This window comes from Hippopotamus amphibius, chromosome 1 (genome assembly GCF_030028045.1).
Source record: "Hippopotamus amphibius kiboko isolate mHipAmp2 chromosome 1, mHipAmp2.hap2, whole genome shotgun sequence".
Lineage (NCBI taxonomy): Eukaryota > Metazoa > Chordata > Mammalia > Artiodactyla > Hippopotamidae > Hippopotamus > Hippopotamus amphibius.
The window spans coordinates 204,736,500-204,764,226 of NC_080186.1; the positions used below are offsets into that span (position 1 = coordinate 204,736,500).

Here is a 27,727-nt window from a genome sequence, read left to right on the forward strand (position 1 = left end):
ATAATCCATAGCACCTGCCTCAGAATCACTTGCAGTTTGTAAAGGAAAAAAATGCAGATTCACACCTACTAGAATCAAAATGAGGGATATTTAAATCTGCGTTTTAAATAAACTCCCCCTGTACTTAAACCATCCAAAAACGCAGAACACAGTGCGGTCAAACTTCGCAGACCTCGTTCGTAAGCCACTCCCTCCTTCTAGCCAGAGGACAGCCTGCGGCTTGTCTCTTCCCTTCCCGCCCCTTCTCCGGACGCTGGTCTACAAGCCGCAGGCCCTCTCGCCCGAGGCGTAGCTCAACCACCCTCTGACCTAAGAGCCAAGAAGACCCTCTGGTCCCTCGCTTCGCAAAGGATTAGGGGGAAAAAGCAACAGGCCAATCTAACGGGCCAGAGGCGTAGCCTGCGAGGCCGTCGGGGAGATCTCTTTGATTGACGCGAAATATGCCCAATGAGAGCAGAGGACTAGTGACGTTTTCGCCTCAATGGGCGGGACATTAGCGGTTTCAACCAATCCAGCTCAGAAGTGTCTACCTTGTGGGAGGTCCTTGAGGCCGCTGAGGTCGTTGGTGTCTGTTGAACGGCTGTTGAAAGTCGTGCTTCCGTGGATAGGGGCTTAAAATCGTTCTCGAGAGGAACGTCTCTGTCCGAAGAGAAAATGAGTTTAGCTCTGAGGTCGGTAATGAGGAGACGGCAATGCTCTCCACACCCCGCAGCGGGCCCCAGGGCGGTTGTGTGTGGAAGGGAGGCAGCTTGGGGCCGAGACAAAGAAGGGAATGCAGTTTGGGACGAGGGAAGGGGTCCTTGGCCAGCCTTCCGGGACCTGGACCTCTCACGTTGGGGGCCCCGGTGAGCTCCGCGCAATTCTCTCGAAGCGGTCGTTTCAGGGCACTGGGCTTTGAACCGCCAGAAAGCTGTGCTGTTTTAGTCTCGAGGAGGCAGTGAAATATCGCGAGGTTTCTGTGCTCTGCGTTTGCGAGAAACCGGGAAACCAGGCCTTGGAGCATCCCTTGGTTCAGTTCCTTGTGTACGGCCCCCAGCTCAGCTGACCTTCTGCTAACATACTTACCCAAGAATTTTGGAAATAACACAGAACCCCGCCCTCGCTCTTCTAGGTTCCTGCCTTGCGGTATAATCGGAGACCCATTTTAGTGATTTTTAGTTGGTAATCTCCTAGATTTCCTAAATTTCTTCAGTTCCTTTACCTTTCATTCAGTTCCAACCTCTAACCCGCTGTTTGTTGCATCCTCCCCCAACCTCAGCTAGACATTTTATCTTAAAAATATCTATGTAGTTACACCACACTAAAAAGGTACCGAGTTTTGATAAGGGATAATCGTGGTTTCCTTGGATGGGGTCAGCTGTCAGTGGGTTGCGAACTTGTCCCTTCAGAGTCTTGGGAAGAGAATGACCCTGGGAGTTTGCCAGCTTGTGTGAAGTCAGGTCTCTTATGAAAGAAAGATCTTCCTCAGTTTTATCATACCTTTTTTGGTCATTTTCTAGCCATCTCTTGCCTTTGGCGGGGGTGGGGGGGTAGATTTCAGAGACCAAAACAACTTCAAATGCAAATAAATAAAAGTCAACTGGGTTTTACGTTTTTAAAGTTTATAGAATTCCTCTGTTTCAAAACTTGTTACACAAATGTTGTAGCCCCGTGTGAAAATTTGGAACACTTGGATCGGCACCTGTTAAGGAAGACGTTTCTGGCTTTACAGTAAATTATTTTTTTTTCTTTTAAGTTTTCTCAGTGTTTATGAGAAATTAAGCTTAGGTGTATATATTAAGTGAGATTTACAAGACAGTTGACTTTTCACATTATTATATAGAATTAGCACAAATATGTACTTTTTTTGGTGTTTAATATTCATGTTATACTTAGATTCAGTATTTTGGCTGATTTGTTAATATCAATGGAGAAATCACGAAAAAGTGCTGAAGTGTTAAAAATGTGTAATCTAAAAATACTTTTAACACACAATGCCAAAATAATTTGTAAGTTAATTGATGTTAGATTTTTTTGCAATAATTTTGGTAATTATAAGCACTAGAAAAGTAAACCTAATGTGTAGTGATAATCAATTGTGAATTGAACTCTCCTTTTTTTTAAACAGTGTATATTGTAGAATGGTGGGAATAAGTATGGGTGCTTTGTTTTCTGTTGGGGTTTCTGACATAAAACTAATGTTTCTTATTCACAGTTCTTGTTTCTTCCAGGGTAGTATTAGTGGGAATAAATACAAAGCTAGGAAGAAGGAAAAGCTAGGTCCTCATTTCTTTTAATAACCTGTAACACTTTTCAGTTTTAGAAAGTACAGATTTATAGCAGCTTAGGCCATGGACTGAGCAGGGCTTTGATTCACGTAAGGAAAATTTCCTTATATTTTTACAAAATACTTCCTTTTTAGAAATTTACGAAATTATTCACTGGCTAATTTTTTGTTGCATTTTCATAATTTTATCATTTAGAATTGTTGGAGAATAGGATTAAAGTGGGCTAAATAGACTTTTTTCTTATCATTTCATAGAAATGAGCTTGTAGTAGACAAAACAAAGAGGAAAAAAAGAAGAGAACTCTCTGAAGAACAGAAACAGGAAATTAAAGATGCTTTTGAACTATTTGACACAGACAAAGATGAAGCAATAGATTATCATGAATTAAAGGTAATATACTTAAAATAGATCTTTCTGTTAAAATGATTTACATTTTTGACAGTTGATTAAAAATATATTTCTGCATGTTTTAATTAAACTGGTTTTGGAAATATGAAAACATTTTAAATATTCACTGTTAAGTCTGTAATAAAATTGAATAGTACTCATAGCATCTTTTTAGAAACTCCTTTTCACATGGTAAAATGAATAGTATTTTAAATGCAAAAATGTATTCCTATGGAGGGGCGTATTTTTCATTTACCTAATTAAAAAATTTGAAACTATAGGATTATAAACAGTACCAAGTATATCTCTCTTCCCACTATGAGGTTTTTTGTTGTTTTTTTTTTCTTTTTTTTTTTTTTGGTTGGTGACCTATTCATTTTTCAGGTTGAGGGAGTGTTATTTGGCTTTTTAACTTGACAATGTTAGTAACAGCCTCAACCTATTTTCTCTGGTGCAAACAACCAGATGTTTAAGTGATGTCCGATGTTAAGTGATGTCTGATGTTGACACAATGCTAGTGGGGAAAAATGTCAATTTAAAATTTTAGAATTATTTATAAAGAATCAGAGGAAATTGGTGTTTAAGGTAGTTTGGATCTTAAACTCAGCACAATGAGAAAGGTAGTATTTTTGTAGCTCTTTAGCTTGCTTTTCCCACTGTTTATTTTAGTTACCTAGCTTCAATCAGTTCTTTCTTTATAATGTCTCTTCCATTTGTTGCCATTCTTACTATCTTGATTTGGGATCTTATTTTATATCTGGAACTTCCTAAATGGTTTCTCCGTTTCCTGTACGCTATCATTAGATTTGTCTTTCTAAAATTCTTTCATCATGTTATTCATTGCTCATATACCCTCAATGACTACTCATTGCACACTGGATAAAGTTCAGGTTTTTTTCATTTGTATTGAATGCCCTCCACACTTTTATTACTACCTACTTTTCTCATTTGCTAACTGCTTTCTTCCACCTGATTTTTTCCCATTCAGGTAAGGTAAACTGTTCTGTTCACTGTCTTCAAGCCTATTCTTTATTTCTGTGTGTGTTTTAATGCTAGTCACTCTTTCCTAAATGCCCTTCTGTTCTACTTCATCCATATATGGTTAAAGGAACAATTCGAATCTCTCCAGATAAGACTTCTTTAACCAGTAACGTCTCTCCTTCCCTTATTACCAGTAACTAGATCTCTTCTTTCTCTAAGCCAGGGTCCTAGACTACTTACTTGATAACTAATCACATTGCGTCTGATGAAAATTCTTATTTTAATTTTTTTAATCTCTTCTATTATATAACTTTTTAGTATTTATGCTGTGCCTTTTTTTGTTTTTTGGTTTGGTTGTTAATCCTTTGAGAAAAAATAACTTTTTAAAATAATTTGTGCACGAAAGTCAGTACATTGTACAATGTATTCTATAAACACTCATTGATTAATTTGTCATTAAAAAAGGGATATATAAATGAAAAAAATTGGCATATAATTTCAGTAATGAGGAGAAACTATCACTGTTATTTTAGAGACATAAAAGCAAAAGAATATGTGTTTGATTAATGTGTTGTCATCTTTTAAGTAGTAAAAACATTTAAGAATTGGAGTTCACTTCTTTTGTAAAACATGCTTTATAATTTGCTTTTCCCTTTTAATCCAAAAGGTGGCAATGAGAGCCTTGGGGTTTGATGTAAAAAAAGCTGACGTACTGAAGATTCTTAAAGATTATGACAGAGAAGCCACAGGGAAAATCACCTTTGAAGATTTTAATGAAGTTGGTGTGTATTTTACAATATTGTAAAGACTATTTTACAATAGTCTTTGTAATCAGTAGTTGTTAGGAAATTATCTGGTTACTATCTGTATTTTTAAAAGTCCCTGGGTTATGGAATTTTGTTATTGAACATTGCCGTGTAATGTGAATCTTATTTTGGGTTTTCTTTTTGGTACTCTTTTTGTGTGTGTGTGTGTTAATTTTCAAAGAAAATATGAGATTTGTAGCTTCAGTGTAAATGAAATTTATCATTTTGTCTTTTGTTCTGAAGATTTTAACCAAAGAGCTACTGTGTAGCTTCTTATGGGAAGATGTCTTTCCATGTAATGTATACCTATAATATGTGATAAAACTAAAAGAGTGATCAAAAATGTATTGTCTCACAGTAAAAGATAAAATTTTGTATATTTTTGTTTGGAAAATATCTCCCAAGACCATCCTAGTATGTGATTTTTGTTAGCAAAGTGGGAGCAGAGGAAATTGTAGCAGTTGGTATCTTTAGCTGTAGATGAAGTGCATGCCTTGACAAAGCTTATGAGAGGCTACGTATTCTGGATGACCTTGGTCTCAGTGAATAAAGTCATCTCTTTAAAGTTGCTGGTAGGGAGAAGATGATAGTAAGGGAGGCAATTGGCAGACTGGGAGCAGGAGAAAACATTTTAGAACAACCCACTGGATCATAATATAAGCATGTTATTTAGTTATTTTTAGATATTTTAAAAATCCAGGAAAATTCAGTTCCACACAGACATACACACAGACTATTAATTTTAAATATTCAACAAGAAGTAGTATGAGAAACAAAAAGAAATGGCAGTTAGTACGTGTGGAAAAAATGGATTCATATCATTAATAATTTTTTTTTTAATCTGAAAATTCAAACTAAAAGCAAGGAAGAGGGAAATTAAAGAATAAATCTAAAAGACAAAAGCACAGCACAGAAGATCCCCAACTTATGAACTAATAGGTGACTATTTAGAAAGGCAGCTTGTACCTTTAGAGAGCATATTCTTTTTTTTTCCCCTCTAATTTGTAGAATTGTTTACTTGAGAAGAGGGAGGGAGCCATGTTTATTTTCCCAATATTGAAGCTTTTCTGGGGTTTATGATGTTAGTACAAGTTTCAGCTTAGATTGTTTATAGAAACAAGGTTCGAGATAAAGTAGAAATGATACTATTAGGAAAGAGCTATAATTCAAGTACATTTGGTAGAGTGTAGTGGTTTAGCATGGACATTTTGGAACCAGATTGCCTGGGGTTAGATCTTGGTTTTGCGATTTACTAGCTGCGTAACTTGGTCATTTTACTTCCCTGTGCCTCATTTTCAGCTATAAAATGTGGATAGTTGTACTATCTCATAGGCTTCTTATGAGGAATAAGAAGGTAAAAATATGTAAAGTGTTTAGAAAAGGGCCTAGTATGTAGTAAGTTCTATTAACTGTTTGTTGTTATTATTACTTGAAAAATTATTCTTTGTTTCAATGGCTGGAAAATATCATATATATATATCTCTCACTGGAACATAAAAAGTATTCTACTCCATGTATTTATATTTTTCTCATTACCTTTTCCCTGTAGTTGTAGGTTATTTTAAGCACTATATAATTGCCTCTAATAATTTTACAAAACATTATTTCATCTTAAGTGAATGCAGTTTTGAAATTTTGATTTTATAGCAGTTGAAGCTGGAGTCCCATGCCATCTCTACCTTTCCTGACCCTCCATCTCTTCTGTTATTAATGGAGCAGAAATACTGGGTTCCTTTTAGAATAAGTGGTTATGAGTAAACTTCAGCCTGACTTTCAAAGATCGACCTTTTGACAGCCTTAGCACATACTTTAACTATCCTAAGGTTGCCTGTTGAGAATACCAACTGTTAAATAATATTTTATTATTGTTTGGGAATCAAATAAACAAGAGGTATTATTCTCCCTATTTTTTGATTATTATTATTATTATTTTGATTATTTTTAAATAATAACTAACCACAGATGAATATATGTTTTATAGTTTGGGACAAATAACTAAATCAGAACATTTGAGTCTTAGTTTTATCTACTATCTATTCCTGCCTAGGGATATTGTTCCACAGATATTTACAGGTATTTCTAGATAAAGTTTGGCACTTCAGATTCTTTCCAATGCTAGAAAAAAGTATTAAAATATATTTCATGAAAGTTTAGAGTTTAGATAGCCTGAGGCTAGTGAGTAACAGGTGTTTTAGGAATTGCTGCTTTAAAGTAAGACCAAGATAAGTCAGCTGTTTGTACTCATCTATTTTTGGCATGTACTATTTATTATTTCATTGCCTATTTAGAATAGACTATTGTATTATTGTTATTTGTTTTGCTTAGCAAACATTTGCTGAATTTTTTTGGCATTCGATACTATGCTGGGGTAAGGGAGGAGAATTAATCAAAAGTTACTAAGAGGTTCTTCTTTCAAGGAGCTTACAGTTTAAATGCAGGTGACAACAAGCTGTGGTGCTTTGTGGCAAATTATAATTTTGTATAGGGCAGTACTGGCAAACTGCAGCCCTTGGGCCAAATTCACCTGTTGCCACTATGCTGCCACATCCATTTTTTTTTATGCTGCTTTGTGCTTCCATGACAGAGTGAGTGGTTGAGACAGAGATCTTATGCTCCGTTCCCTCCCCTGGCCTTTGGCAGGAAAGTTTGTCAATTCCTAATCTAGAGCAATTAAAGAAGACTGCTGAGGGGATTTCTAATTTAGGCCTTTGGGAATAGGAATAGGATTTCATCCCAAGGAGAGAATTGAGGGAGGAGTATAGAAAGGCATTCTAAGCAGAGAAAACAACAGCAAAGAATGAGCATTGGGAAACTTCAGTTAGTCCCGTGCTCTAGAGAATAGGGAGATGACTGGAAAGGTAAGATTGGGCCAGCTAGGTAAAGTCTTGCATAATATAGAGTTTAGACTTTAGTCAGCAGAGGATCTATGTCAATTTTTAAAGAAGAGGAGATGATATGTTATAGAGTGGTAACTGTTGAGATTATTAAAAATGTATTGGAGGAAAGAGAGATTGCAGGCAGGAGATACAGTTGGCCCTCTCTATCCCTGGGTTCCACATCTGTGGATTCAACCAACTGTGGATTGAAAATATTAGGGAAAAAAATTCCAGGAAGTTCCAAAGAGCTAAACTTGAATTTGCTGAATGCTTGTCAATTTTTTATATAGCATTTACATGATATTTACAACTATTTACATAGCATTTACATTGTGTTAGATATTATAAGTAATCTAGAGATGATTTAAAGTATACAGGAGGATGTACATAGATTATATGCAAATATGATCCGTCACAGATTTTGGTATCTGAGGGGAGTCCTGGGACCAATCCCCCATGGATACCATGGAAACTGAGGGGCAGCTATAATAGACTTTTTATGCTGAGGGTGGTAAGAATGAAAAGGGATACGTTCAAGTGTAAAAAAGGTAGTAACCTCAGTACTCTAAGATATAATAACTGATTGGGTTTAAAGTTTTAATGTGATGTTTTTGAATTTGCTATATTAAGTGATTTTTATAATGTATAAGGTCTAACTATTTTGAGTAAGTACATTTCTGATAGTATAATTAAATCATTTGAAAATAGAGATACATGGACAGAAATTTGTGAAATAGATTGAACCCACCTTTACTACCTGTATGTCACTTGATTTATTTTCATTGAAAAAAAATATATTTCTTATAATTCTACTTTGTAGAATAAGAATAGAACATGAAGGCGTGGAGGAGAGTCACCATAAAGTTATAATGTTTTAGCCGTCTAGAATGATGGGTACTTAATAGTTCCAAAGAAAAGTTGCATTCTAAGGCAAAGTATTGTTAAAATATTATATAGACACATAAGTCTGAAGTAACTAACACAATTAACGCATCAGTGGGATAGGAAATTATACATCTTGGAACCCCATCTGTTCCCCAGATCACCCTGTTGCTTCTTTAAGTACATTAATATTTTCAGCAAGCTGCTTTTTTGGTTCACCTGTCATGTAAATTATTTAATTGGTGAAGAAAATTTCTTAACACTTTTTTTTTTCTTGTCCTGCTTTTTTGTTGGGACTAAATTCAAAATAAGTTGAGTATGAGCCATAGAGTTAAGTGTGGTATTTTAGTTTGGTGTTATGGCTGTATATATGCCAATTCCTTTTTAACTGAATATTTATGAGCTTTGATGATTTGCATACTTATAGTAATATACTTCAATTAGTTACTTGGAAGACTTTTTGTATAAAATTAATGGATAAAAGAAAACGAATATATGTGTTGATGATTTAACATTAGCTTGAATAGGTACTTATTCAACCAAATACAATGAAAACAACAGCAAAACAATAATTTGTGGGGGACTTGAATTATATATTTCTTTGGGGTGCATTAAATATTCCAGTATTTTCCATCTACAAGCTTTTGCAAATTTAATGGTTCTGTAAACCTCAGCAGGACTGAGTTACTTTTACTGGCACAGTGAAGGTCATAAATACCTCTTGTAGTGGTAGACTAGCATTACTTCAGAGATATTTACTTTGATATTTTTAGAATTTTATCTAGTAACTTAAAAAATTTTATACCACAGATTTAAAAAGTTTTGTTATTGTGGCTATTGATTAAAGACTGGTTATATTGCAAATATTGTTCATTTATTATATATTAATAATTATATATTAATATACATTTAGTATATTAAAATAATTATTACTATCAAGGTCTGAAATTACTCACATTTAATTTTAATTTAGCTGTCTCGTATATTATCATGCTGAACAAAAGGAATTTGACTCAAGCGAGATCTCCTTTCCAGACCTTATTTTTCCTTACTACAATCAGATTCAATCCTTTTAATAACTACTTTTGAGAAACCAAGAGGTTCTTCTAAATCATGAAGATACCAGTGGAATTTTCATCTACTGTCTGAGATTGTGTCTGTATCAGTGGTGGCGGTTAATTTTGTAAATTTGTCGGGGGTTTCTTGTTTTTAAGTTGTATTAAATTTGAAGAACAATCAGTATTACTAGTAAGTTTAGCCAGCGAACAACTTTTATCTAGTCGGTTGTAATTGTTTTGTTGGTATATCATCTCTACAACTGGGTTACAAACTCCTAGACTTGTGTGCTTGATGTCAGTGGAGCCTAGTACAATTCTTGACAATAGTAGACCTTAAATAAATATGGTATAAATATAGTTTTCAAAATTTTGCTTTTGTGTGATAGTTATGTTTACTCTTATAATAGGATTAATTGTTGATAATGTAAAGATTAAATTCTAAAATATGGATTTGGTTTTTCTAATTTTAGGTTTATCTCTAGGTTTTTGGACTTTGATTTGGCATTTTTATTGTCAAACTAAATGTTTACACACAGCTTTAATTCTCATCTAATAATTAGTTGATTTCAAAAATGAATGCCTTTGTGACTATTAAGGTTTAATTTTCATCTTTTTTCAACTATAGTGACAGACTGGATATTGGAAAGAGATCCACATGAAGAAATATTGAAGGCATTTAAACTATTTGATGATGATGATTCAGGTAAAATAAGCTTGAGGAATTTGCGACGTGTTGCCAGAGAATTGGGTGAAAATATGAGTGATGAAGAACTTCGGGCTATGATAGAAGAATTTGATAAAGATGGTGATGGAGAAAGTAAGTTTTGAGTAAAACATATATTCCAAATATTCCTACTGTACATATTACATATAGTAATTTTGTATAGTAATGTACAATTACATATAGTAATTTTTTCTAAAACCAAATGATTTTCAGGACCCTTGGCAAACTGTCTCTTTATTTAGTGTAAATATTGTTCATCTTGTAATGGGCTTCTTGCATAAATGTTACACATACTCAGTTTAGAGTGAAGCAGGCCTTTTTTTTCTTTTTTTTTCTTAAGCTCTTTTTTGGAATATAATTGCTTCACACTCTTGTAACAGTTTTTGAGGTACACCAAAGTGACTCAGCTGTATTTATACGTACATCCCCATATCCCCTCCCTCCCGCAACGCCCTCCCACCTTCCCTGTCCTGGCCCTCTAAAGCATCACCCATCATTGAGTTGATCTCCCTTTGTTATGCAGCAACATCCCACTAGCTATCTGTTTTACATTTGGCAGTGTATCTATGTCTATGCTACTCTCTCACTTCATCCCAGCTTCCCCTTCGCCCCCCACCCCCGACCGCAGCCCCATGTCCTCAAGTCCATTCTCAACATCAGCATCTCCACTCTTGCCCTGTCACTGGGTTCATCAGTACCATTTCTTCAGATTTCATAAATATGACTTAGCATATGGTATTTGTTTTCCTCTTTCTGGCTTACTTCACTCTGTATGACAGTCTCTAGGTCTATCCACCTCATTACATATAGCTCCATTTTATTCCTTCTTATGGCTGAGTAATATTCCATTGTATATATGTGCCACCTCTTCTTTATCCATTCATCTGTTGATGGGCATTTAGGTTGCATCCATGTCCTGACTATTGTAAATAGTGCTGCAGTGAACATTGTGGTACATGTTTCTTTTTGGATTATGGTTTTCTCTGGGTATGTGCCCAGGAGGGGGATTACTGGGTCATATGGTAGATCCATTTTTAGTTTTTTAAGGAACCTCCAAACTGTTTTCCATAGTGGCTGTACCAGCTTACATTCCCACCAACAGTGCAGGAGAATTCCCTTTTCTCCACTCCCTCTCCAACATGTATTTTTTCTAGATTTTTTGATGATGGCCATTCTGATTGGTGTGAGGTGATACCTCATTGGGGCTTTGACTTGCATTTCTCTAATGATTAGTGATGTTGAGCATCTTTCCATGTGTTTGTTAGCCATCTGCCTGTCTTCTTTGGAGAAATGTCTGTTTAAGTCTTCTGCCCATTTGTGGGTTGGGTTATTTGCTTTTTTGGTATGAAGCTGCATGAGCTGCTTGTATATTTTGGAGACTAATCCTTTGTCCATTGCTTCGTTGGCAAGTATTTTCTCCCATTCTGAGGGTTGTCTTCTTGTCTTGTTTATGTTTCTTTCACTGTACAAAAGCACTTAAGTTTCATCAGGTCCCATTTGTTTATTCTTGATTTTATTTTCATGATTCTAGGAGGTGGGTCAAAAAGGATCTTGCTTTGATGTATGTTATAGAGTGTTCTGCCTATGTTTTTCTCTAGGAGTTTGATAGTGTCTGGCGTTACATTTAGGCCTTTAATCCATTTTGAGTTTATTTTTGTGTATGGTGTTAGGAAGTGTTCTAATTTCATTCTTTTACATGTAGCTGTCCAGTTTTCCCAGCACCGCTTATTGAAGAGGCTGTCTTTTTTCCATTGTATATTCGTACCTCCTTTGTCAAAGATAAGGTGCCCATATGTGTGTGGGTTTACCTCTGGGTTCTCTATTCTGTTCCATTGATCTTCCTTTCTGTTTTTGTGCCATTAGCATACTGTCTTGATCACTGTGGCCTTGTAGAATAGTGTGAAGTCAGGAAGCCTAATTCCGCCAACTCCATCTTTCCTTCTCAAGATTGCTTTGGTATTCGGGGTCTTTTGCATTTCCATACAAATCGTAAGATTTCTTGCTCTAGTTCTGTGAAAAATGCCATTGGTAATTTGATAGGGATTGCATTGAATCTGTAAATTGCTTTGGGTAAGATAGTCATTTTCACGATATTGATTCTTCCAATCCAAGAACATGGTGTGTCCCTCCATCTATTTGTATCATCTTTAATTTCTTTCATTAGTGTCTTATAGTTTTCTGCATACAGGTCTTTTGCCACCTTAGGCAGGTTTATTCTTTTTGTTGCAGTGGTAAATAGGAGAGTTTCCTTAATTTCTCTTTCTGCTCTTTCGTTAGTGTATAGGAATGCCAGAGATTTCTGCGCATTAATTTTATATCCTGCTACTTTACTAAATTCATCGATTAGTGCTAGCAGTTTTCTGGTAGAGTCTTTAGGGTTTTCTATGTATAATATCATGTTGTCTGCAAAGAGTGACAATTTTACTTCTTCTTTTCCAATTTGGATTCCTTTTATTTCATTTTCTTCTCTGATTGCTGTGGCTGAAACTTCCAAAACTATGTTGAATAATAATGGTGAGAGTGGACACCCTTGTCTTGTTCCTGTTCTTGAAGGGAATGCTTTCAGTTTTTCACCATTTAGAATGATGTTGGCTGTTGGTTTGTCATATATGGCTTTTATTATGTTGAGTTAATTTCCTCCTATGCCCATTTTCTGGAGAGCTTTTATCATAAATGGATGTTGAATTTTGTCAAAAGCTTTTTCCGCATCTATTGAGATTATCATATGGTATTTATCCTTCAGTTTGTTAATATGATGTATCACATTGATTGATTTGCATATATTGAAGAATCCTTGCATCCCAGGGTTAAACCCCACTTGATCATGCTGTATGATCTTTCTAATGTGCTGTTGGATTCTGTTAGCTAGTATTTTGTTGAGGGTTTTTGCATCTATATTTATTCATCAGTGATATTGGCCTGTAATGTTCTTTTTTTGTGACATCTTTGCCTGGTTTTGGTATCAGGGTGATGGTGGCCTCGTAGAATGAGTTTGGGAGTGTTCCTCCTTCTGCTCTATTTTGGAAGAGTTTGAGAAGGATAGGTGTTAGCTGTTCTCGAAATGTTTGATAGAATTCGCCAGTGAATCCATCTGGCCCTGGGCTTTTGTCTGTTGTGAAATTTTGAATCACAGTCTCAATTTCCATACTTGTGATTGGTCTGTTCATATTTTCTATTTCTTCCTGGTTCAGTCTTGGAAGATTGTACTTTTCTAAGAATTTATCCATTTCTTAGAGGTTATCCAATTTATTGGCATGTAGTTGCTTGTAGTAGTCTCTCATGATCTTTTGTATTTCTGCGGGGTCAGTTGTTACTTCTCCTTTTCATTTCTAATTCTGTTGATTTGCGTCTTCTCCCTTTTTTTCCTGATGAGTCTGGCTAATGGTTTATCAATTTTGTTTATCTTCTCAAAGAACCAGCTGTTAGTTTCATTGATCTTTGCTATTGTTTCCCTCATTTCTTTTTCATTTATTTCTGATTTGATCTTTATGATTTCTTTCCTTCTGCTTACTTTGGGGTGTTTTTGTTCTTCTTTCTCTAATTGTTTTAGGTGTAAGCTTAGGTTGTTTATTTGATATTTTTCTTGTTTCTTGTGGTAGGACTGTATTGCTATAAACTTCCCTCCTAGAACTGCTTTTGCTGCATCCCATAGGTTTTGGGTTGTTGTGTTTACATTGTCATTTGTTTCTAGATATTTTTTGGTTTCCTCTTTGATTGTTTTAGTGATTTCTTGGTTGTTTAATAGTGTATTGTTTAGCCTCCATGTGTTTGTATTTTTTACAGTTTTTTTCCTGTAATTGATATCTAGTCTCATGGCGTTGTGGTCAGAGAAGATGCTTGATATGATTTCAATTTTCTTGAATTTACCAAGGCTTGATTTGTGACCCAAGATGTGATCTATCCTGGAGAATGTTCCATGTGCACTTGAGAAGAAAGTGTATTCTATATGTTTTGGATGGAATGTCCTATAAATATCAATTAAGTCAAGATGGTCTAATGTGTCCTTTAAAGCTTGTGTGTCCTTATTTATTTTCTGTTTGGATGATCTGTCCATTGATGTAAGTGGGGTGTTAAAGTCTCCTACAATTATTGTGTTCCTGTCGATGTCCCCTTTTATGGCTGTTATCATTTGCCTTGTGTATTGAGGTGCTGCTATGTTGGGTGCATAGTTATTTACAATTGTTATATATTCTTCTTGGATTGATCCCTTGATCATTATGTACTGTCCTTCCTTGTCTCTTGTAATAGTCTTTACTTCAAAGTCTAATTTGTCTGATATGAGTATTGCTACTGCAGCTTTCTTTTGACTTCCATTTGCCTGGAATACCTTTTTCCATCCCTTTACTTTCAGTCTGTGTGTGTCCCTTGGTCTGAAGTGGGCTTCTTGTAGGCAGCATATAGAAGGGTCTTGTTTTTGTATGCATTCAGCCAGTCTGTGTCTTTTGGTTGGAGCATTTAATCCATTTACATTTAAGGTGATTATTGACATGTGTGTTCCTATTACCATTTTCTTAATTGTTTTGGGTTTGTTTTTGTAGGTCTTTCCCTTCTTTTGTGTTTCTTACTTAGAAAAGTTCCTTTTGCAATTGTTGTAAGGCTGGTTTGGTGGTGCTGAATTCTCTTAACTTTTGCTTGTCTGTAAAGCTTTTGATTTCTCCATGGAATCTGAATGAGATTCTTGCTGGGTAGAGTATTCTTGGCTGTAGGTTTTTCTCTTTCAGGACTTTCAGTATATCCTGCCATTCCCTTCTGGCCTGCAGAGTTTCTGCAGAAAGATCCACTGTTATCCTTATGGGTTTTCCCTTCTATGTTATTTGTTGCTTTTCTCTTGCTGGTTTTAATATTTTTTCTTTGTGTTTAATTTTCATTAGTTTGATTAATATGTTCCTCTGTGTATTTCTCCTTGGGTTTATTCTGTATGGGACTCTGCACTTCTTGGACTTGATTAATTATTTCCTTTCCCATGTTGGGGAAGTTTTCCACTATAACCTCTTCAAATATTTTCTCAGGCCCTTTCTTTTTTTCTTCTTCTTCTGGGATGCCTGTGATTCGAATGTTGGTGCGCTTAATGTTGTCACCAGGGTCTCTGAGACTGTCATCCATTCTTTTTATTCTTTTTTCTTTTTCCTGCTCTGTGGCAGTTATTTCCCCCATCCTGTATTCCAACTTACTTATTCGTTCTTCTGCCTCAGTTATTCTGCTGTTTATAGCATCTAGAGTATTTTTAATTTTGGTTATTTTGTTATCTATTACTGTTTGTTTGCTCTTTAGTTCTTCTGAGTCCTTATTAACTGTTTCTTGTATTTTCTCTATTTTGTTGTCGATATTTTGGATCATCTTTACTATCATTACTCTGAATTCTTTTTCAGGCAATTTTCCTATTTCCTCTTCATTTATTTGGTCTTGTGTATTTTTACCTTGTTCCTTCATCTGTGACATATTTTTTTGTTGTCTCATTTTCCCCCCACTTTGGATGGGTGTGATTGTGTTCATGTCCCACTGGGTGTTTGGTCTGAGGTTTCAAGCACTGGAGTTTGTAGGCTGTTGAGTATAGCTGGGTCTTGGTGTTGAGGTGAGAACCTCTGGGAGACCTCACTCTGATGAATATTCCTTGGGAACTGGGTTTCCCTGTTAGTCCAATGTTTTGGACTCAGAGCTCCTACCTCAGGAGCTCAGGTCTAACCTTGGGCTTGTGAATCAAGATCCAACAAGCTGTGTGGAGCAGGAAAACGAAAAAAATTAAAAAAAAAAAAAGACAAGTAGGAGAACAGCAGAGCAATAGCAAGATAAAAAACACAGTACTAGGAAACTAACAGATATGTTAGAAAAAATTAAAAGAAACAAAAAGATGGAGCAACAACTGGAAGGTAAAACAACTGCAATAGCCTAAGTGAGGAGGTAGGAAGAAAAAAAAAGAAAGAGAAAGAAAAAAAAAAAAAAGCCAGAAAAGGCCTTGGCTTTGGGGGTGGGGCTTAGATAAGGGGTGGGGGGCAGGGAAAGGTTAGGCAATGGGCAGGGCCTATGCTTAGAAAAGGCCCTCGGGGTGGTGGGCAATGGGGCTTAGGCCCAATGAGGCAGAGGGGCCCAGGAATGCCTCTGGTCCTGGGAAGCAGGCCTTTAAAACCAAGTATAGATTATGAGGTTCTACACTTTAAGAAAGTACTTTACTTTTCTTTGAGGGTGAAATATCTCCAAAATTTCATCCACTCAGAAAAATTTCAACCTTTAATGCCATCTTCCTCAGCCTACATGCATGTCTAAGTTCTACTGAGTTTAGCCTTCAAATATTTTGAATCTGTTCTATTTCTTCATTTATTGCTGCTGTCCTAATTTAGGACCTAATTTCTTTGTCGGAATGTTATCATAGCTTCTTTCATTATTTTCTTGAAAGCTTGCTGGGTACATTGCTGTGTGTGCTGACTGGTGCTACCCAATGAAAGAGGCTGATGTCCCTGCTCTCACTGACTTTAGTGTCTCTTGTAGCCTCCTAATTGCCCTCTATGTCTGTAAGCCTCTGTTCTCTTCCTAATTTGTTCTAATAGCATTCTTTTCCTAAAATACAGGTTTGGTGATGTCATTTTCCTATTCAAACATTTAGAATGACTCTTCAGTGCCTATGGAGTAAAGTCCAAAGCCTTCTGTGATCTGTCCCACCATGATTATCTAGTTTTATTTCCCACTGTATTCTTCCATTTTCTCTTTCTTTTTTTCTTTTTTTTTTTTTAATTGTTAAATTTCTTCTGTTTTTGGCTGTGTTTGGGTCTTTGTTGTGTGTGGGCTTTTTTTCTAGTTGTGGCGATAAGGGGCTACTCTTCATTGTGGTGTGTGGGCTTCTCAGTGTGGTGGCTTCTCTTGTTGCAGAGCATGGGCTCTAGGTGCACGGGCTTCAGTAGTTGCAGCATGCAGGCTCAGTAGTTGTGGCACACGGACTTAGTTGCTCCACAACATGTGGGATCTTCCCAGCCCAGGGATCAAACCCATGTCCCCTGCACTGGCAGGTGGATTCTTAACCACTGCACCACCAGGGAACTCCCTGTTCTCCCATTTTCTACTTTAACTCTCACCTCCCATATAGTATACATACTCTGACAAAATATACTGTATTCTATCTTTTTATGCTGTCTTTCATCATGATATTCTTTAATTCTAGAATGCTCTAATTGCCAATTTCCATCTGCTAAAATGTTAGTTGTTCTTGCAGATTCGTTTTAAATTCCATCTTTTTCTCAAAAGCCTCCCTTAGTGGTCTCTGTTTATAAATTATGAGATTTCCATTAAGGTCCCATAGCATTTAGAGAAATAAACTATCTTGACCATTTATACACTGCCTTCTGTTAGTTATATACATGTGTGTCTCTTCAATTATACTGTGAGCCACTAAAGAGTAGTTTGGAATCATATAGTGTGAAAGGCCTGAGGCTTTGGAAGTATGCAGACCTGGATTTGAATTGGAGCTCTACCACTTGGTAGCTCTGTAATTTTGTGCAAGTTTTTAACATTTTCTGAGTCTCAGTTTCCCTATTTATAAAAATCAGAATGGTAATACCTTTCTGGGTGGTTGGCAGTATTAAATGAAGATAATTGAAGATGCCTAGCATTAAATGTAAACTTGTTTTCCTTTTTTTTTTTCATCTTTATATTCTCCTGCGTTTTCTTAACATGATGAGTACTCTGATTTTTGTGGACCTAAGCAGCGAGCAGGAGTGTGTTACAGTAGATATATGTTGCTTTAGTACCAACTATTCATTTTTCCAACTATTCATTTTTAAGTACATATATATAAAAATAAAACCTTGGAAATACTTGCATGCTTCAATAAGGAGGTAAGACAGTAGCAACTAGTTATCAGCTCAGGTTTGTAGATTGTCCATTGGAATTGTGCATTTGTATGCTTTCTTATATTTATGTGACTATTTGAGCATTATACAACTTTTCTATTTTAGTACTAATTCTTTGAAGGGTATCAATGTAGTTATATTTTAAAACAGAGATGATAAAAACTTGAGAAAATTTAAAGGGCTTCTTAAGCTGTAACTCTAATATTTGGACTTATCTGTTGCTTCGTTGTTAAAAAATGTTTGTGTCTTCCCTTGCTGTTGATTATTACCCTACATTAGCTTTAATTGAGTTCCTTTATGTAAAGGTACTCTCTTCACTGGTAGAGAGAATCTTGATATGTCTTTTTCATACTCCAGCTACTTATGTGTCAAAAGATCAGCATTATGAACAGTTTCTTTTTCCTCTGCTAGGCTCATGCAAGTTAGATTTTGATTATTAGCTTCATTTGACCTTAGAAGAAAATACCAGTTAGGAAGCTGTTCTTAAATTCCAACTTCATGTGAAACTTTTCTTAGAAAATGTGTCCATTTCTTGCATCCCTTGTTAGACTGCTTTACCTGCTGCTTTAGTGATCTGAGTTCACACCTGTGCTCCATTGCTGGAAGGTTTATATCAGTGCATCCTTAATACACTTCTTCAGTCCTCACTGCTTGCATTACTCCACTTTGCTTGGGCATCCTACTGTCATTTATTCAAATGAATAACAGGCAAATAACATTTTTTCCCCCAAGTGACTGATTACAAATAAATACACCTGACACATAATCTTCTACTGTTAAAAAAGATTTGTCTTTTTGGGGTGGGGGGTGGTGAGGAGGGTGGTCTTATCATATTAAAATAGTCTAATCTAGTAGTTTACAACCTGGGATGTGGGTCTCTAGGAGTAGGGCCTTCTGAGGTATTGCGCAGGGTCTGGGAGTTCATGTATGCATCAAATATTGTCCATAGACCGTATGAGTAACAGTATTGCACATGTATACCTATACTGCTATTTTTCAGTTATATCTCTAAATGCTATTGTGACTGATTATAGAGTTTATAGTAGCTATTTGACATTATCTACTTCTCAAACAGTGTATACTAAGGCTAGCTGTTATTGTAGCAAGTCCAGAAAATTATTGTTGAAAGGCATTTTCATATTCAGAAACAGTGAGAACTCCAACAATGAGAACGCTATTTAGTGTGACTTTGGGTTACTGCCTTAGCTTGTACTGGGTCTCTGCAGCTATCTGAAAATCTGCCCATTTTTGAAAAAGTGGGAAATTAGATTTTATAATAATTTATTAATCTGATCACTTAATCTGGTTTTTTTTGGACTGCAGGCAAAGTTTTTTGTAGATATAACTAACCTTTCTTTGTGTATGTTCAGCTAGTAAATATCATAATACTTTGCTACCTTTTTTGGACTTTAGTAATTGTCCTGTTTTTACGAGTTTTTCACACTGTTCAGTATTTAAGAGCAACGAAAATGTTTTTTTATTGTATATATAGAATAATAAACATGGTGAATGAGGAATTAAAGGAAATGAAGACTTAATATGAAATATAAATAAAGCTGTGGTAATGATATAGAAAGAATCCCTCCCAAGATATATAAAATAAAACACAGTAAATCTTTTTGGACAAATGGAAGCAGCATTTAAAAAGCCAAAGTGGACCATCTTATAAATAATTATGATGAGTGTTAACATTTATTTAGTAGTTAATATATGTTAGGTTCTGTACTTAGCATGTTACATTGTGGATTATGTCACTTAATTTTCATAATAGCTTTTGTGAAGTAAACACCATGTTAAACCTATTTATGCATAGTACAGGTGCCTATATAGATGAGGAAACTAAAACTCTTGAGAGTTTAATAACCTGTCCAGGGTTATCACAAAGCTAATATATGGCAGAGCCAGACTTAAAACTCATATCTCCATAATGACAATATGCTTTTAACCATATACTGTATTGCCTCTTGTGCTATAAAGTAAAATATTAATTAGGTTTCTATGTTTATGGAGTTTTTAAAATTGCATACTATTATAGGAAACAGTGTATTAGTAAAATATTCAACTGGCACTTCAGATGCTAAAATTTGTTTTTTCCCCTCAGAAGCCAGATGGTCTCTAAGGTACTTAATCTACTTAATTTCTAAAAATTTTTTATTTTAATGACATGTAATAAGATTTACCCTATGAAATGATTGATTTATGAAAATTTTGTTAAAAAGGCAGTGTAGAAAAAAATGAAGTGTCATTTGTTTGATTCAATATATTTTTTATCAAATGCCTATTTTAAGGTAGGCATTGTGTTAGAGTTATTAGATAAAGGAACTTAATATAAGATTTGATTGACAGAGAAGGTTATAAAACCACATGTATAAAGGCATCACAGATTCTCCTAATTGAAAGTCTCACTGTTAATAAAAGGAGCTAGCTTAAATTCCTTAGCCACTTTCTTTCCTTCAGCTTTCAAGTTCACTTTTTTGGACTTAAGTATCCTGTTTTTAGGTATGAAATTATGGAATAGTTTAAAGTACCTTTTTTTAAAAAAAAATTCATTTATTTATTTATTTATTTATTTATTTATTTATTATTTATTGGCTGCGTTGGGTCTTTGCTGCACACAGGCTTTCTGTAGTTGCTGCAAGCTGGGACTGCTCTTCATTGTGGTATGCAGGCTCCTCATTGTAGTGGCTTCTCTTGTTGTGGAGCATGTGGGCCCTAGGCGCGTGGGCTTCAATAGTTGTGGCTCACGGTCTCTAGAGCACAGGCTCAATAGTTGTGGCGCACAGGCTTAGTTGCTCCGTGGCATGTGGAATCTTCCCAGAGCAGGGCTCGAACCCATGTCCCCTGCATTGGCAGGTGGATTCTTAACCACTGTGCCACCTAGGAAGTCCTAAAATACTTTTGAAATGCTAGAATGCTTTAAATTGTTTACTCATAAATAATATAAAAATTGAGTTATTTTGTTTTAGAACTATATGAAGCTTAATTTGAAATTTGAGCACTGAGATTTTACAAATTGGGAGGAAAAAGTTTTAGATCTTTAAGTAACAACACAAGTACTTTTCAGATTTTGAATATTTTAATCATGGCTCTGTTATGCTGTTAAAATGATGTGTAGTCAAATCATTCTAAGGCCACTTTCCTTATGTTGTTTTTCTTAGAAATATACTTGTTTCCTGTTTTGGTTTAGATGCCTCACTCTAGATTTTTCTAATTCAGGGGTTTTTAAATGAAGGTACATATTGTGATTAAGTTGTGTAAAATTTTTGTATATTTTGATTTTTTTTTTTTAACTAGGGAGAATGGGGTCCTAGCTTTAATGAGATATTGAAACATTCATTTAACTGCAAAGGTTAAAGATCAGTACTACAGTTTATAAGATCATTGAAAGTATTTTGAGTTTTGTATTACAGGTTTTGTATTCTGTTATGCTGTGTCTGTCATTGTGTTTTGTAGATGTTTAATATTGAATGCATGGATTCATTGTTCTTTACCAGCTTCTGGACAACTCATTGTTCTTAAGTCCTTATAGCTTATTTTTTGCACTGTTTTTTTCTTTAACTATGTTTCAATTACCTTTTCTTTAAAATAGGCTTTTAAATACATAAAAGTTCCAAAAAATAACAATTTGACTTTTTTTCTAATTCTATTTTCCTTCAGAATTCTAATTTACATGTGATATATTTAAGCTTATTTGTTAAGAAAGCGTTTGCTAAATGAACTAGTAGAATAAAGATTATCAAGAGAGTTTAACCATCTAAGAAATATAAAATGTCAAGTTTTTAAAACTTTTATTAAGTGTGTATAAATATTATGCTTATGGTAGAATTTTTGTAACATATACTATTATGTCTTTTTCCTAGTTAATACTATAGAATATTAATTCATATTGTTTATTATATTTATGTATTTTTGTATTCATGAAGTTTAATTTAATTAACTTCCTAGCAAAGAAGTAAAAGCAAAAAGCTATGCCTTGGTTTATTAAGAATTTTTGTATAATATAAAATTTATACTTAGTGTAAAACAGTAATAGTGTTCTCTGAAAAAAAATTTATATTTCTGACTTACATTTTCTTTCTTACCACAGTAAATCAAGAGGAATTCATTGCTATTATGACTGGTGACATTTAAAGAATTACAAGGATAAACACTAAGAATGTTGCAGTTATCATCTTATATTCTATTTTTGTGCCTGGAGCCGTGTTAAAAAAAAAACAAAAACAACAAAAAACAACTTAGTTCTTTTTTCCAAAAGGACCAAAAATAAGCATCTTATGTATTCATATTTTACTACTGTTAAGTTTCTTTATATGAACAGTATTGTTAGTACTCTAATAGGAGCTTTGTATTTATAATATAGCTTTTGTAAGGTTTAAAAAATTGAATCATGTGGTACACATTTTTTGGAGGTTTTTTATTTAGCATTAGTAGTCACTTTTGTTTTGGTGCATATGTTTTTCAGACCTTCATTAATAAAATGTTTATTTTTTAGTATTTTAAAATTTGGTAAATTTTCTGTTTTATTTTGATCCAAATGTCTGTTAACCCTCAAAAGTATCTTTCTTAAATCTTTTCTCTTTACACTGTTGGTTTCAGAAATGAAAATTGAAATACAAATTGCAATAGAATAGCACATTTTTCCATTACAAGTTTGACATTCGATGTTTCAATACAAATGATGACTCATTATAGGCATAATTCCATTTTCATGAGTCATGTCTCTCAGTTTGGAGGGAAAAGTATTGTGCATTTGGACTCATTTATCCTCATGTATTCAATATTCTATAGCACTTTTGGTATCTTAAGTAAGTTATGACAGTTAAATATGGACATTTCCTTCTCAAATTAATTGAATACAGTTTGAATCATCTAACTTTTTGACAAAGTAAAAGATTTAAATTTTGGAATTTTGATCTGTTAAGATAATTCTCACTCAAACATCACAGTGATGAAAATAGGAAACTGTAAGCCACAAAAATCATTTAAGGCTGTGTTTTAGTGATTCACCAGGAAAGAGTGGAGACAGATTTTCCAGGTATTGGTGGGTTCTTCTTCCTTGTAGAAGTGTATGTTGGGGGGAAACGTGGTTATGGGAGATCGGTCCTAGGGAAATGGTACCAATACCCATCCTTCACCTATAATCTGGTCCCTGGTGGTATGAACTCTCCAGGAAGAAAGGTTGTTTCATTGGTCTTTCTTTAGGTTTCTTGTTTTAAATCTAAAGTACGCTAATAATTTGAGACACTTTAAATGTTGTGAGTCTCCTAGAATATTACAGAAAGAGTTATCCACTAGAAATTTAACAAAAAAACAGTAGCGTGTAATGTAACGGTGATATTTCAAATCATTATCTAGAAAGCAAGTTAATTGTTCACCATATTAAAATTTAATTTTGAATATGAAATTGATATTCATGGTAGTACCAATATCCAGGGCAACAAATAGACTATGAAATTAAAAAAATTGTATCATGCTTAACTGATGAATTTGCCTTCTATATCTCAATCAGGAAATATGTTGATTTCCAGGAAACTGAAGAATAAAGAAAATGAAGAATAAAACAAGCACACATCTGGGCTTGCTGGCCTTCTATCTCTTATAGCCCAGGGTGCTTTTTGTCACTTAAAAAGATAGCTTCTTTATTCTTAATATAAATACTTATTCCTTGGGATGCCAGTATTTTGTTTCTTCTTACTGTGGGTTGAAGGAAGAGTGCTCACCTCAGTTCTTTATGTTTGTGAAGCTTTCTCCTACAGAAGGGTAGGAATTATTTTCAAGTGTTTTTCCAGTGTTAATAACTGTGGAGTCCAAAGGCCTATAAAATTCACTAGTAGAGGTGGCAATAAGAAGAAAGGAGTGAATTTGCTTTAAAAAAGAAGGAAGTGGAGGAGGGTATTAGTCATTTATCATTATAGTTGTATTTATTATGCAATGGCATTTCATGATGTAAGAAAATAACTTGCTAAACTTACCTAGTGCATTTGCCGTTCTGGTGTCCTGGTAAGCTTTGATAGTTTGGGATTTGTCAGCTAAGATCTTGTCTTATGTGTAAGCCAGCAAGTCTACTTTCTAAAGAAGTTATGTGCCTCATAGCAGCTCCTAGATTAGAGTCTGGTGGTAGGTAGTTGAGATGGGGAGGAAATCAAAAATATATTTGTTATGCACTTAATATGTGGTGTAGGTACTGCGCTAGGCTTATTTAATCATTTATTGCAGGAAATTCATATAGCACTTCTAATGGAAGACTTTCATATTTAGTCGATGTGCCAGTGTTAATGGCTTTGCATTAGCAAACACCATCATGAGTAGACTATCCAATTGAGTTGCTAATTTCCTCAACTCCCTAAAGCATCCATCTGATGCTAATCTCTGGATGTAAATTATCTTGAGAATTGTTAGTGATGTGTTCTACACTAAAGATGATTTATAATGTTCTGAAGACCAATGTGAAGAAGGCAAAATAGTTTCAAAAAGTCACTTAAAATATGTAATTAAATTTAAATTACGTAAGTAATATATAAAGGCAATGTATAAAGTAAAAGCGAACATTCTTTTTTTCTTTAAACTGCCAGTTCCATTCCCATTCTTCTGAATAGTATCAGTTTCAGTTAGACTTCAGACATCAAGAAGAGCACAACCGGATATTTTAACAGAGTGTAATATAGGGAATAGGTTAAATTGGTGTTGGAGAACCAAAAAAATCAGAGATATCTGAGGGTAAAGATTGTAGTTACTGGAAACTAGAAGCTTGGAGGAGAGGTCTTATAGATCAGGGACTCAGAGGTGTTTGAGGAAGGGGGCACTGGTAGGTGGTGCTAATATTGATGGGGAATGATGAGGCTGGTTTGGGGAATCTCGAGAAAAAGCTGGAGAATCAAACCAGGTGCTGCTCCTGGAATGAGGAACTTTTGCCCTGGGGATGCTGCCAGAAACCCCAGGCAAACACGAAACAGCAAAAGAGTCTTTCTGCCTCCTGCCTTCCTGTTTTATTCTTCTAGTCCTCTTTTTTAGTGGAGCTTAAAACAATTCAGCTGGCAAAGGAGAAATGTAGTTTACACAGTCCTAACCCCGGTATTACACATTTGAGTATAGAATAGTGGTTTGGAGCTGTGGGGAAAAAGTTACATAACCAAAACAATTGACCACATATTTTATGATCTGAACCAGATTAGCTGAGAGTGAAGGAGCTTAGGGGAGACTATTATTTATATTGGAACAACAGGTGTAATTCAGAACTAGCCTAGGCAAACTAGGACATACTGTCACCTGATCTCTGGAAATAGTAACCATTGTTATTTTAGAGAAGATTCCTTCAACCTGTTTCCTTTGCACTTGCGTGAAATTATAGAAGTAGTTTTTTTTCACATGAATGTTCTGTCCATTCTGCAGCCAAGTTTTATAAAGGAAATGTGTTTTTAAAAATTTAGTAACTTAAGTGCTGCTGTGCTCCAGGCACACATAGGTATTTACATACATTATGTATTTTAATTTCAATAACCTGGGGTAGATACTGTTGGGTTGTCTTTATTTTACACACAAGAAAACCAAAGCTTAGAGGCATAAGTAACTTGTTCAAGGTAGTAGGAATTGGAATTTGATCCTAAGTCTTCTGACTACAGAGCCCGCTCATAGCCACTAGATTTTATCTCCTTCCAATGACTTTTATAAACTGTCTCAAAGTGTAAAGGATCAGACTTTTTTTTTTAAACTTCTTTTTTAAAAAGTTTATTTTTTAAAATTTATTTATTGGCCGCATTGGGTCTTTGTTCCTGCATGCGGGCCTTCTCTAGTTGCGGAGAGTGGGGGACTACTCTTTGTTGGTGGTGTGTGGGCTTCTTATTGTGGTGGCATCTCTTGTTGCTGAGCATGGGCTCTCCATGTGCAGTCTTCAGTAGTTGTGGCACACGGGCTCAATAGTTGTGGCTCACAGGCTCTAGAGTGCAGGCTCAATAGTTGTGCATGGGCTTAGTTGCTCTGCAGCATATGGGATCTTACCCGCTCAGGGCTCGAACCCCTGTCCCCTGCATTGGCAGGCGGATTCTTAACCACTGCGCCACCAGGGAAGCCCAAGGATCAGACTTGTAAAACTACAAAACTAAAAGATAGAATCTGGAATTCAGAAGCTCAGTAGCAAAAACATTAAACATTTATGCATAATCTCGCATGGCATTTGTTGTATTGTGTATTATTCCATGTGAATTAATGTTTGGTGCTAGACCTCTGGAAGCTACTAAGCTTAGATAAACTATGTTTTTAAAATCATGGAGTCATCACATTGAAAAAGTATATGTTTGGGGAAAAATAATTAAAAATATAATATTAAGCAAATGCTTATTGAGAAAGTGTATATTACTGAATAGTGAAGACTCAAAAGATTTTCATTTTGGGAAAACATGTTTTCCAATTACCCTTTGTGGAGAAGATTTTATTTTAGGGGCTATTTGAATGAAGAAAGAACTCTTAAATTCTTGGCAGGAAATGGAAGGAACCTTGGGCTTAGGAGTGTGTTTGGTAAAAGGATGTGTGGGAAGATCTTTGAGGCATCTAGCTGGAGAGGAGGAAGATTTATGGACCTGATAGTCTAAAGCAAAGCTCTTGTAGGTCTCAGTGGAGGTGCATTGGTCAGAGAAGAGGGTCAGTAAAGGCCATTTTAATGGTAGAATGATGACTTGTTTAGGATTTGGGTTGCAAAGAGAAGTTCTTGGGTTGAAATATGACAGTCATCTGGATGGCAGCTTAGTTGGGTCTTGGAGATCTTGATTAAACAGTGTAGGCTTACCCATTCAATTGAAATAGGTAATTTGCCTACATATCCTGATTCTGCATTCAGTCGTATGTCATTCTATAGTTACAGCATTCACTGAAAACTTAATCTAAGACTCTATGAAAGATTGCCAAATACAATCTAAAAGTAGTGAAATAAAGTCTCTGGGTTTTCTGAGATAATATATTTGTTAGACTTACCTTTGTGAGGTGTACTGCAAATATTGTGTAATTATTAATAGTATTATCTAATTGTCTTTAAGAATCCATATTATCCTTTTCTTGAGAACTTGGGAAACCTGTATGTCTTGTGCTATTCTGAGAATATGTAAAATATTTTTTCATTATGCGATAATTTTGGGAAGATTACTGACATTTTATAGAATCAAAGATCAGCAGGGTTACTTCCATTTTATACTTAATTAAAAGTATTTTTAAATGGGTTTTCTTTGATTCCATAATAAAAGAAATCAAGGATACTTAATAGACTTCCTGGAGTCCAATATTTCTAATTTTAATATGCTTGTAACATTTGTCCAACACACCACTGCGTTCTCTGAAAAGAGCAATCATTTTCTCCGTATGGCATTATCATAGTCTATCTATCCCCAAGGTCTTCCAAAAGGTCTGTGTAAGCCTGACAGCTAGGAAACGTGTACTGTTGTAGAACATAATTCTGGTGACTTATTGATACAAGCCTACTCCTGATAGATGTCTCTTTAAATAGCATTCAGCATACATCAGCTAAATGCTGAATGGTTAAAATATTTCCAAATCATATTCCCTATCATGGATGACCTCCTTAAATTTAACAGCAGGTTAGTGATTTGTATTTGGCTTACTGAGGAGCAATCTTTCCTTAGAAAACATGAATTTTGCTTTTGTTGAAAATTCAATCATTTAAAGTCCTTGCCAAGCTGGTAAACTTAACCATACTTTAAGCAAAATCTACATTTTTCTTTTTCATTTTCTATTAAGATAAACATGTTCAATTAAGTCTAAAATAGCTGACCAAAACTAAACTTTCCAGGAGACTTTTTCTATACCAATCCTGCTGAGAGATGATTATTACTGACATACTCAGAAGAGATGAGGTGATGTTTTTCAGCATTGGCAATAAAAAGTAACTCTCTCAAAGGAAAAAA

At 35.0% G+C, this 27,727-nt stretch overlaps 1 protein-coding gene across 1 annotated transcript; it reads left to right on the forward strand.

Annotated features, from left to right (window-relative positions):
• The first annotated feature begins 536 nt into the window (after positions 1-536).
• On the forward strand, positions 537-27,414 carry CETN3 (centrin 3). Its single transcript, XM_057739489.1, has 5 exons — positions 537-671; positions 2,522-2,657; positions 4,303-4,417; positions 9,883-10,074; positions 21,907-27,414. Exons 1-5 carry the CDS (start codon positions 655-657, stop codon positions 21,948-21,950), a joined length of 504 nt encoding a protein of 167 aa, XP_057595472.1. The 5' UTR covers positions 537-654; the 3' UTR covers positions 21,951-27,414.
• The last annotated feature ends 313 nt before the right edge of the window (positions 27,415-27,727 follow it).

What these genes read in the sequence shown, in the direction of transcription:
- CETN3 (XM_057739489.1), top strand. An exon ending in TGAAGATTTTAATGAAGTTG is followed by an intron (nt 4,418 to 9,882) that starts GTGTGTATTTTA and finishes TTTCAACTATAG; the next exon opens with TGACAGACTGGATATTGGAA. An exon ending in TAAAGATGGTGATGGAGAAA is followed by an intron (nt 10,075 to 21,906) that starts GTAAGTTTTGAG and finishes TTCTTACCACAG; the next exon opens with TAAATCAAGAGGAATTCATT.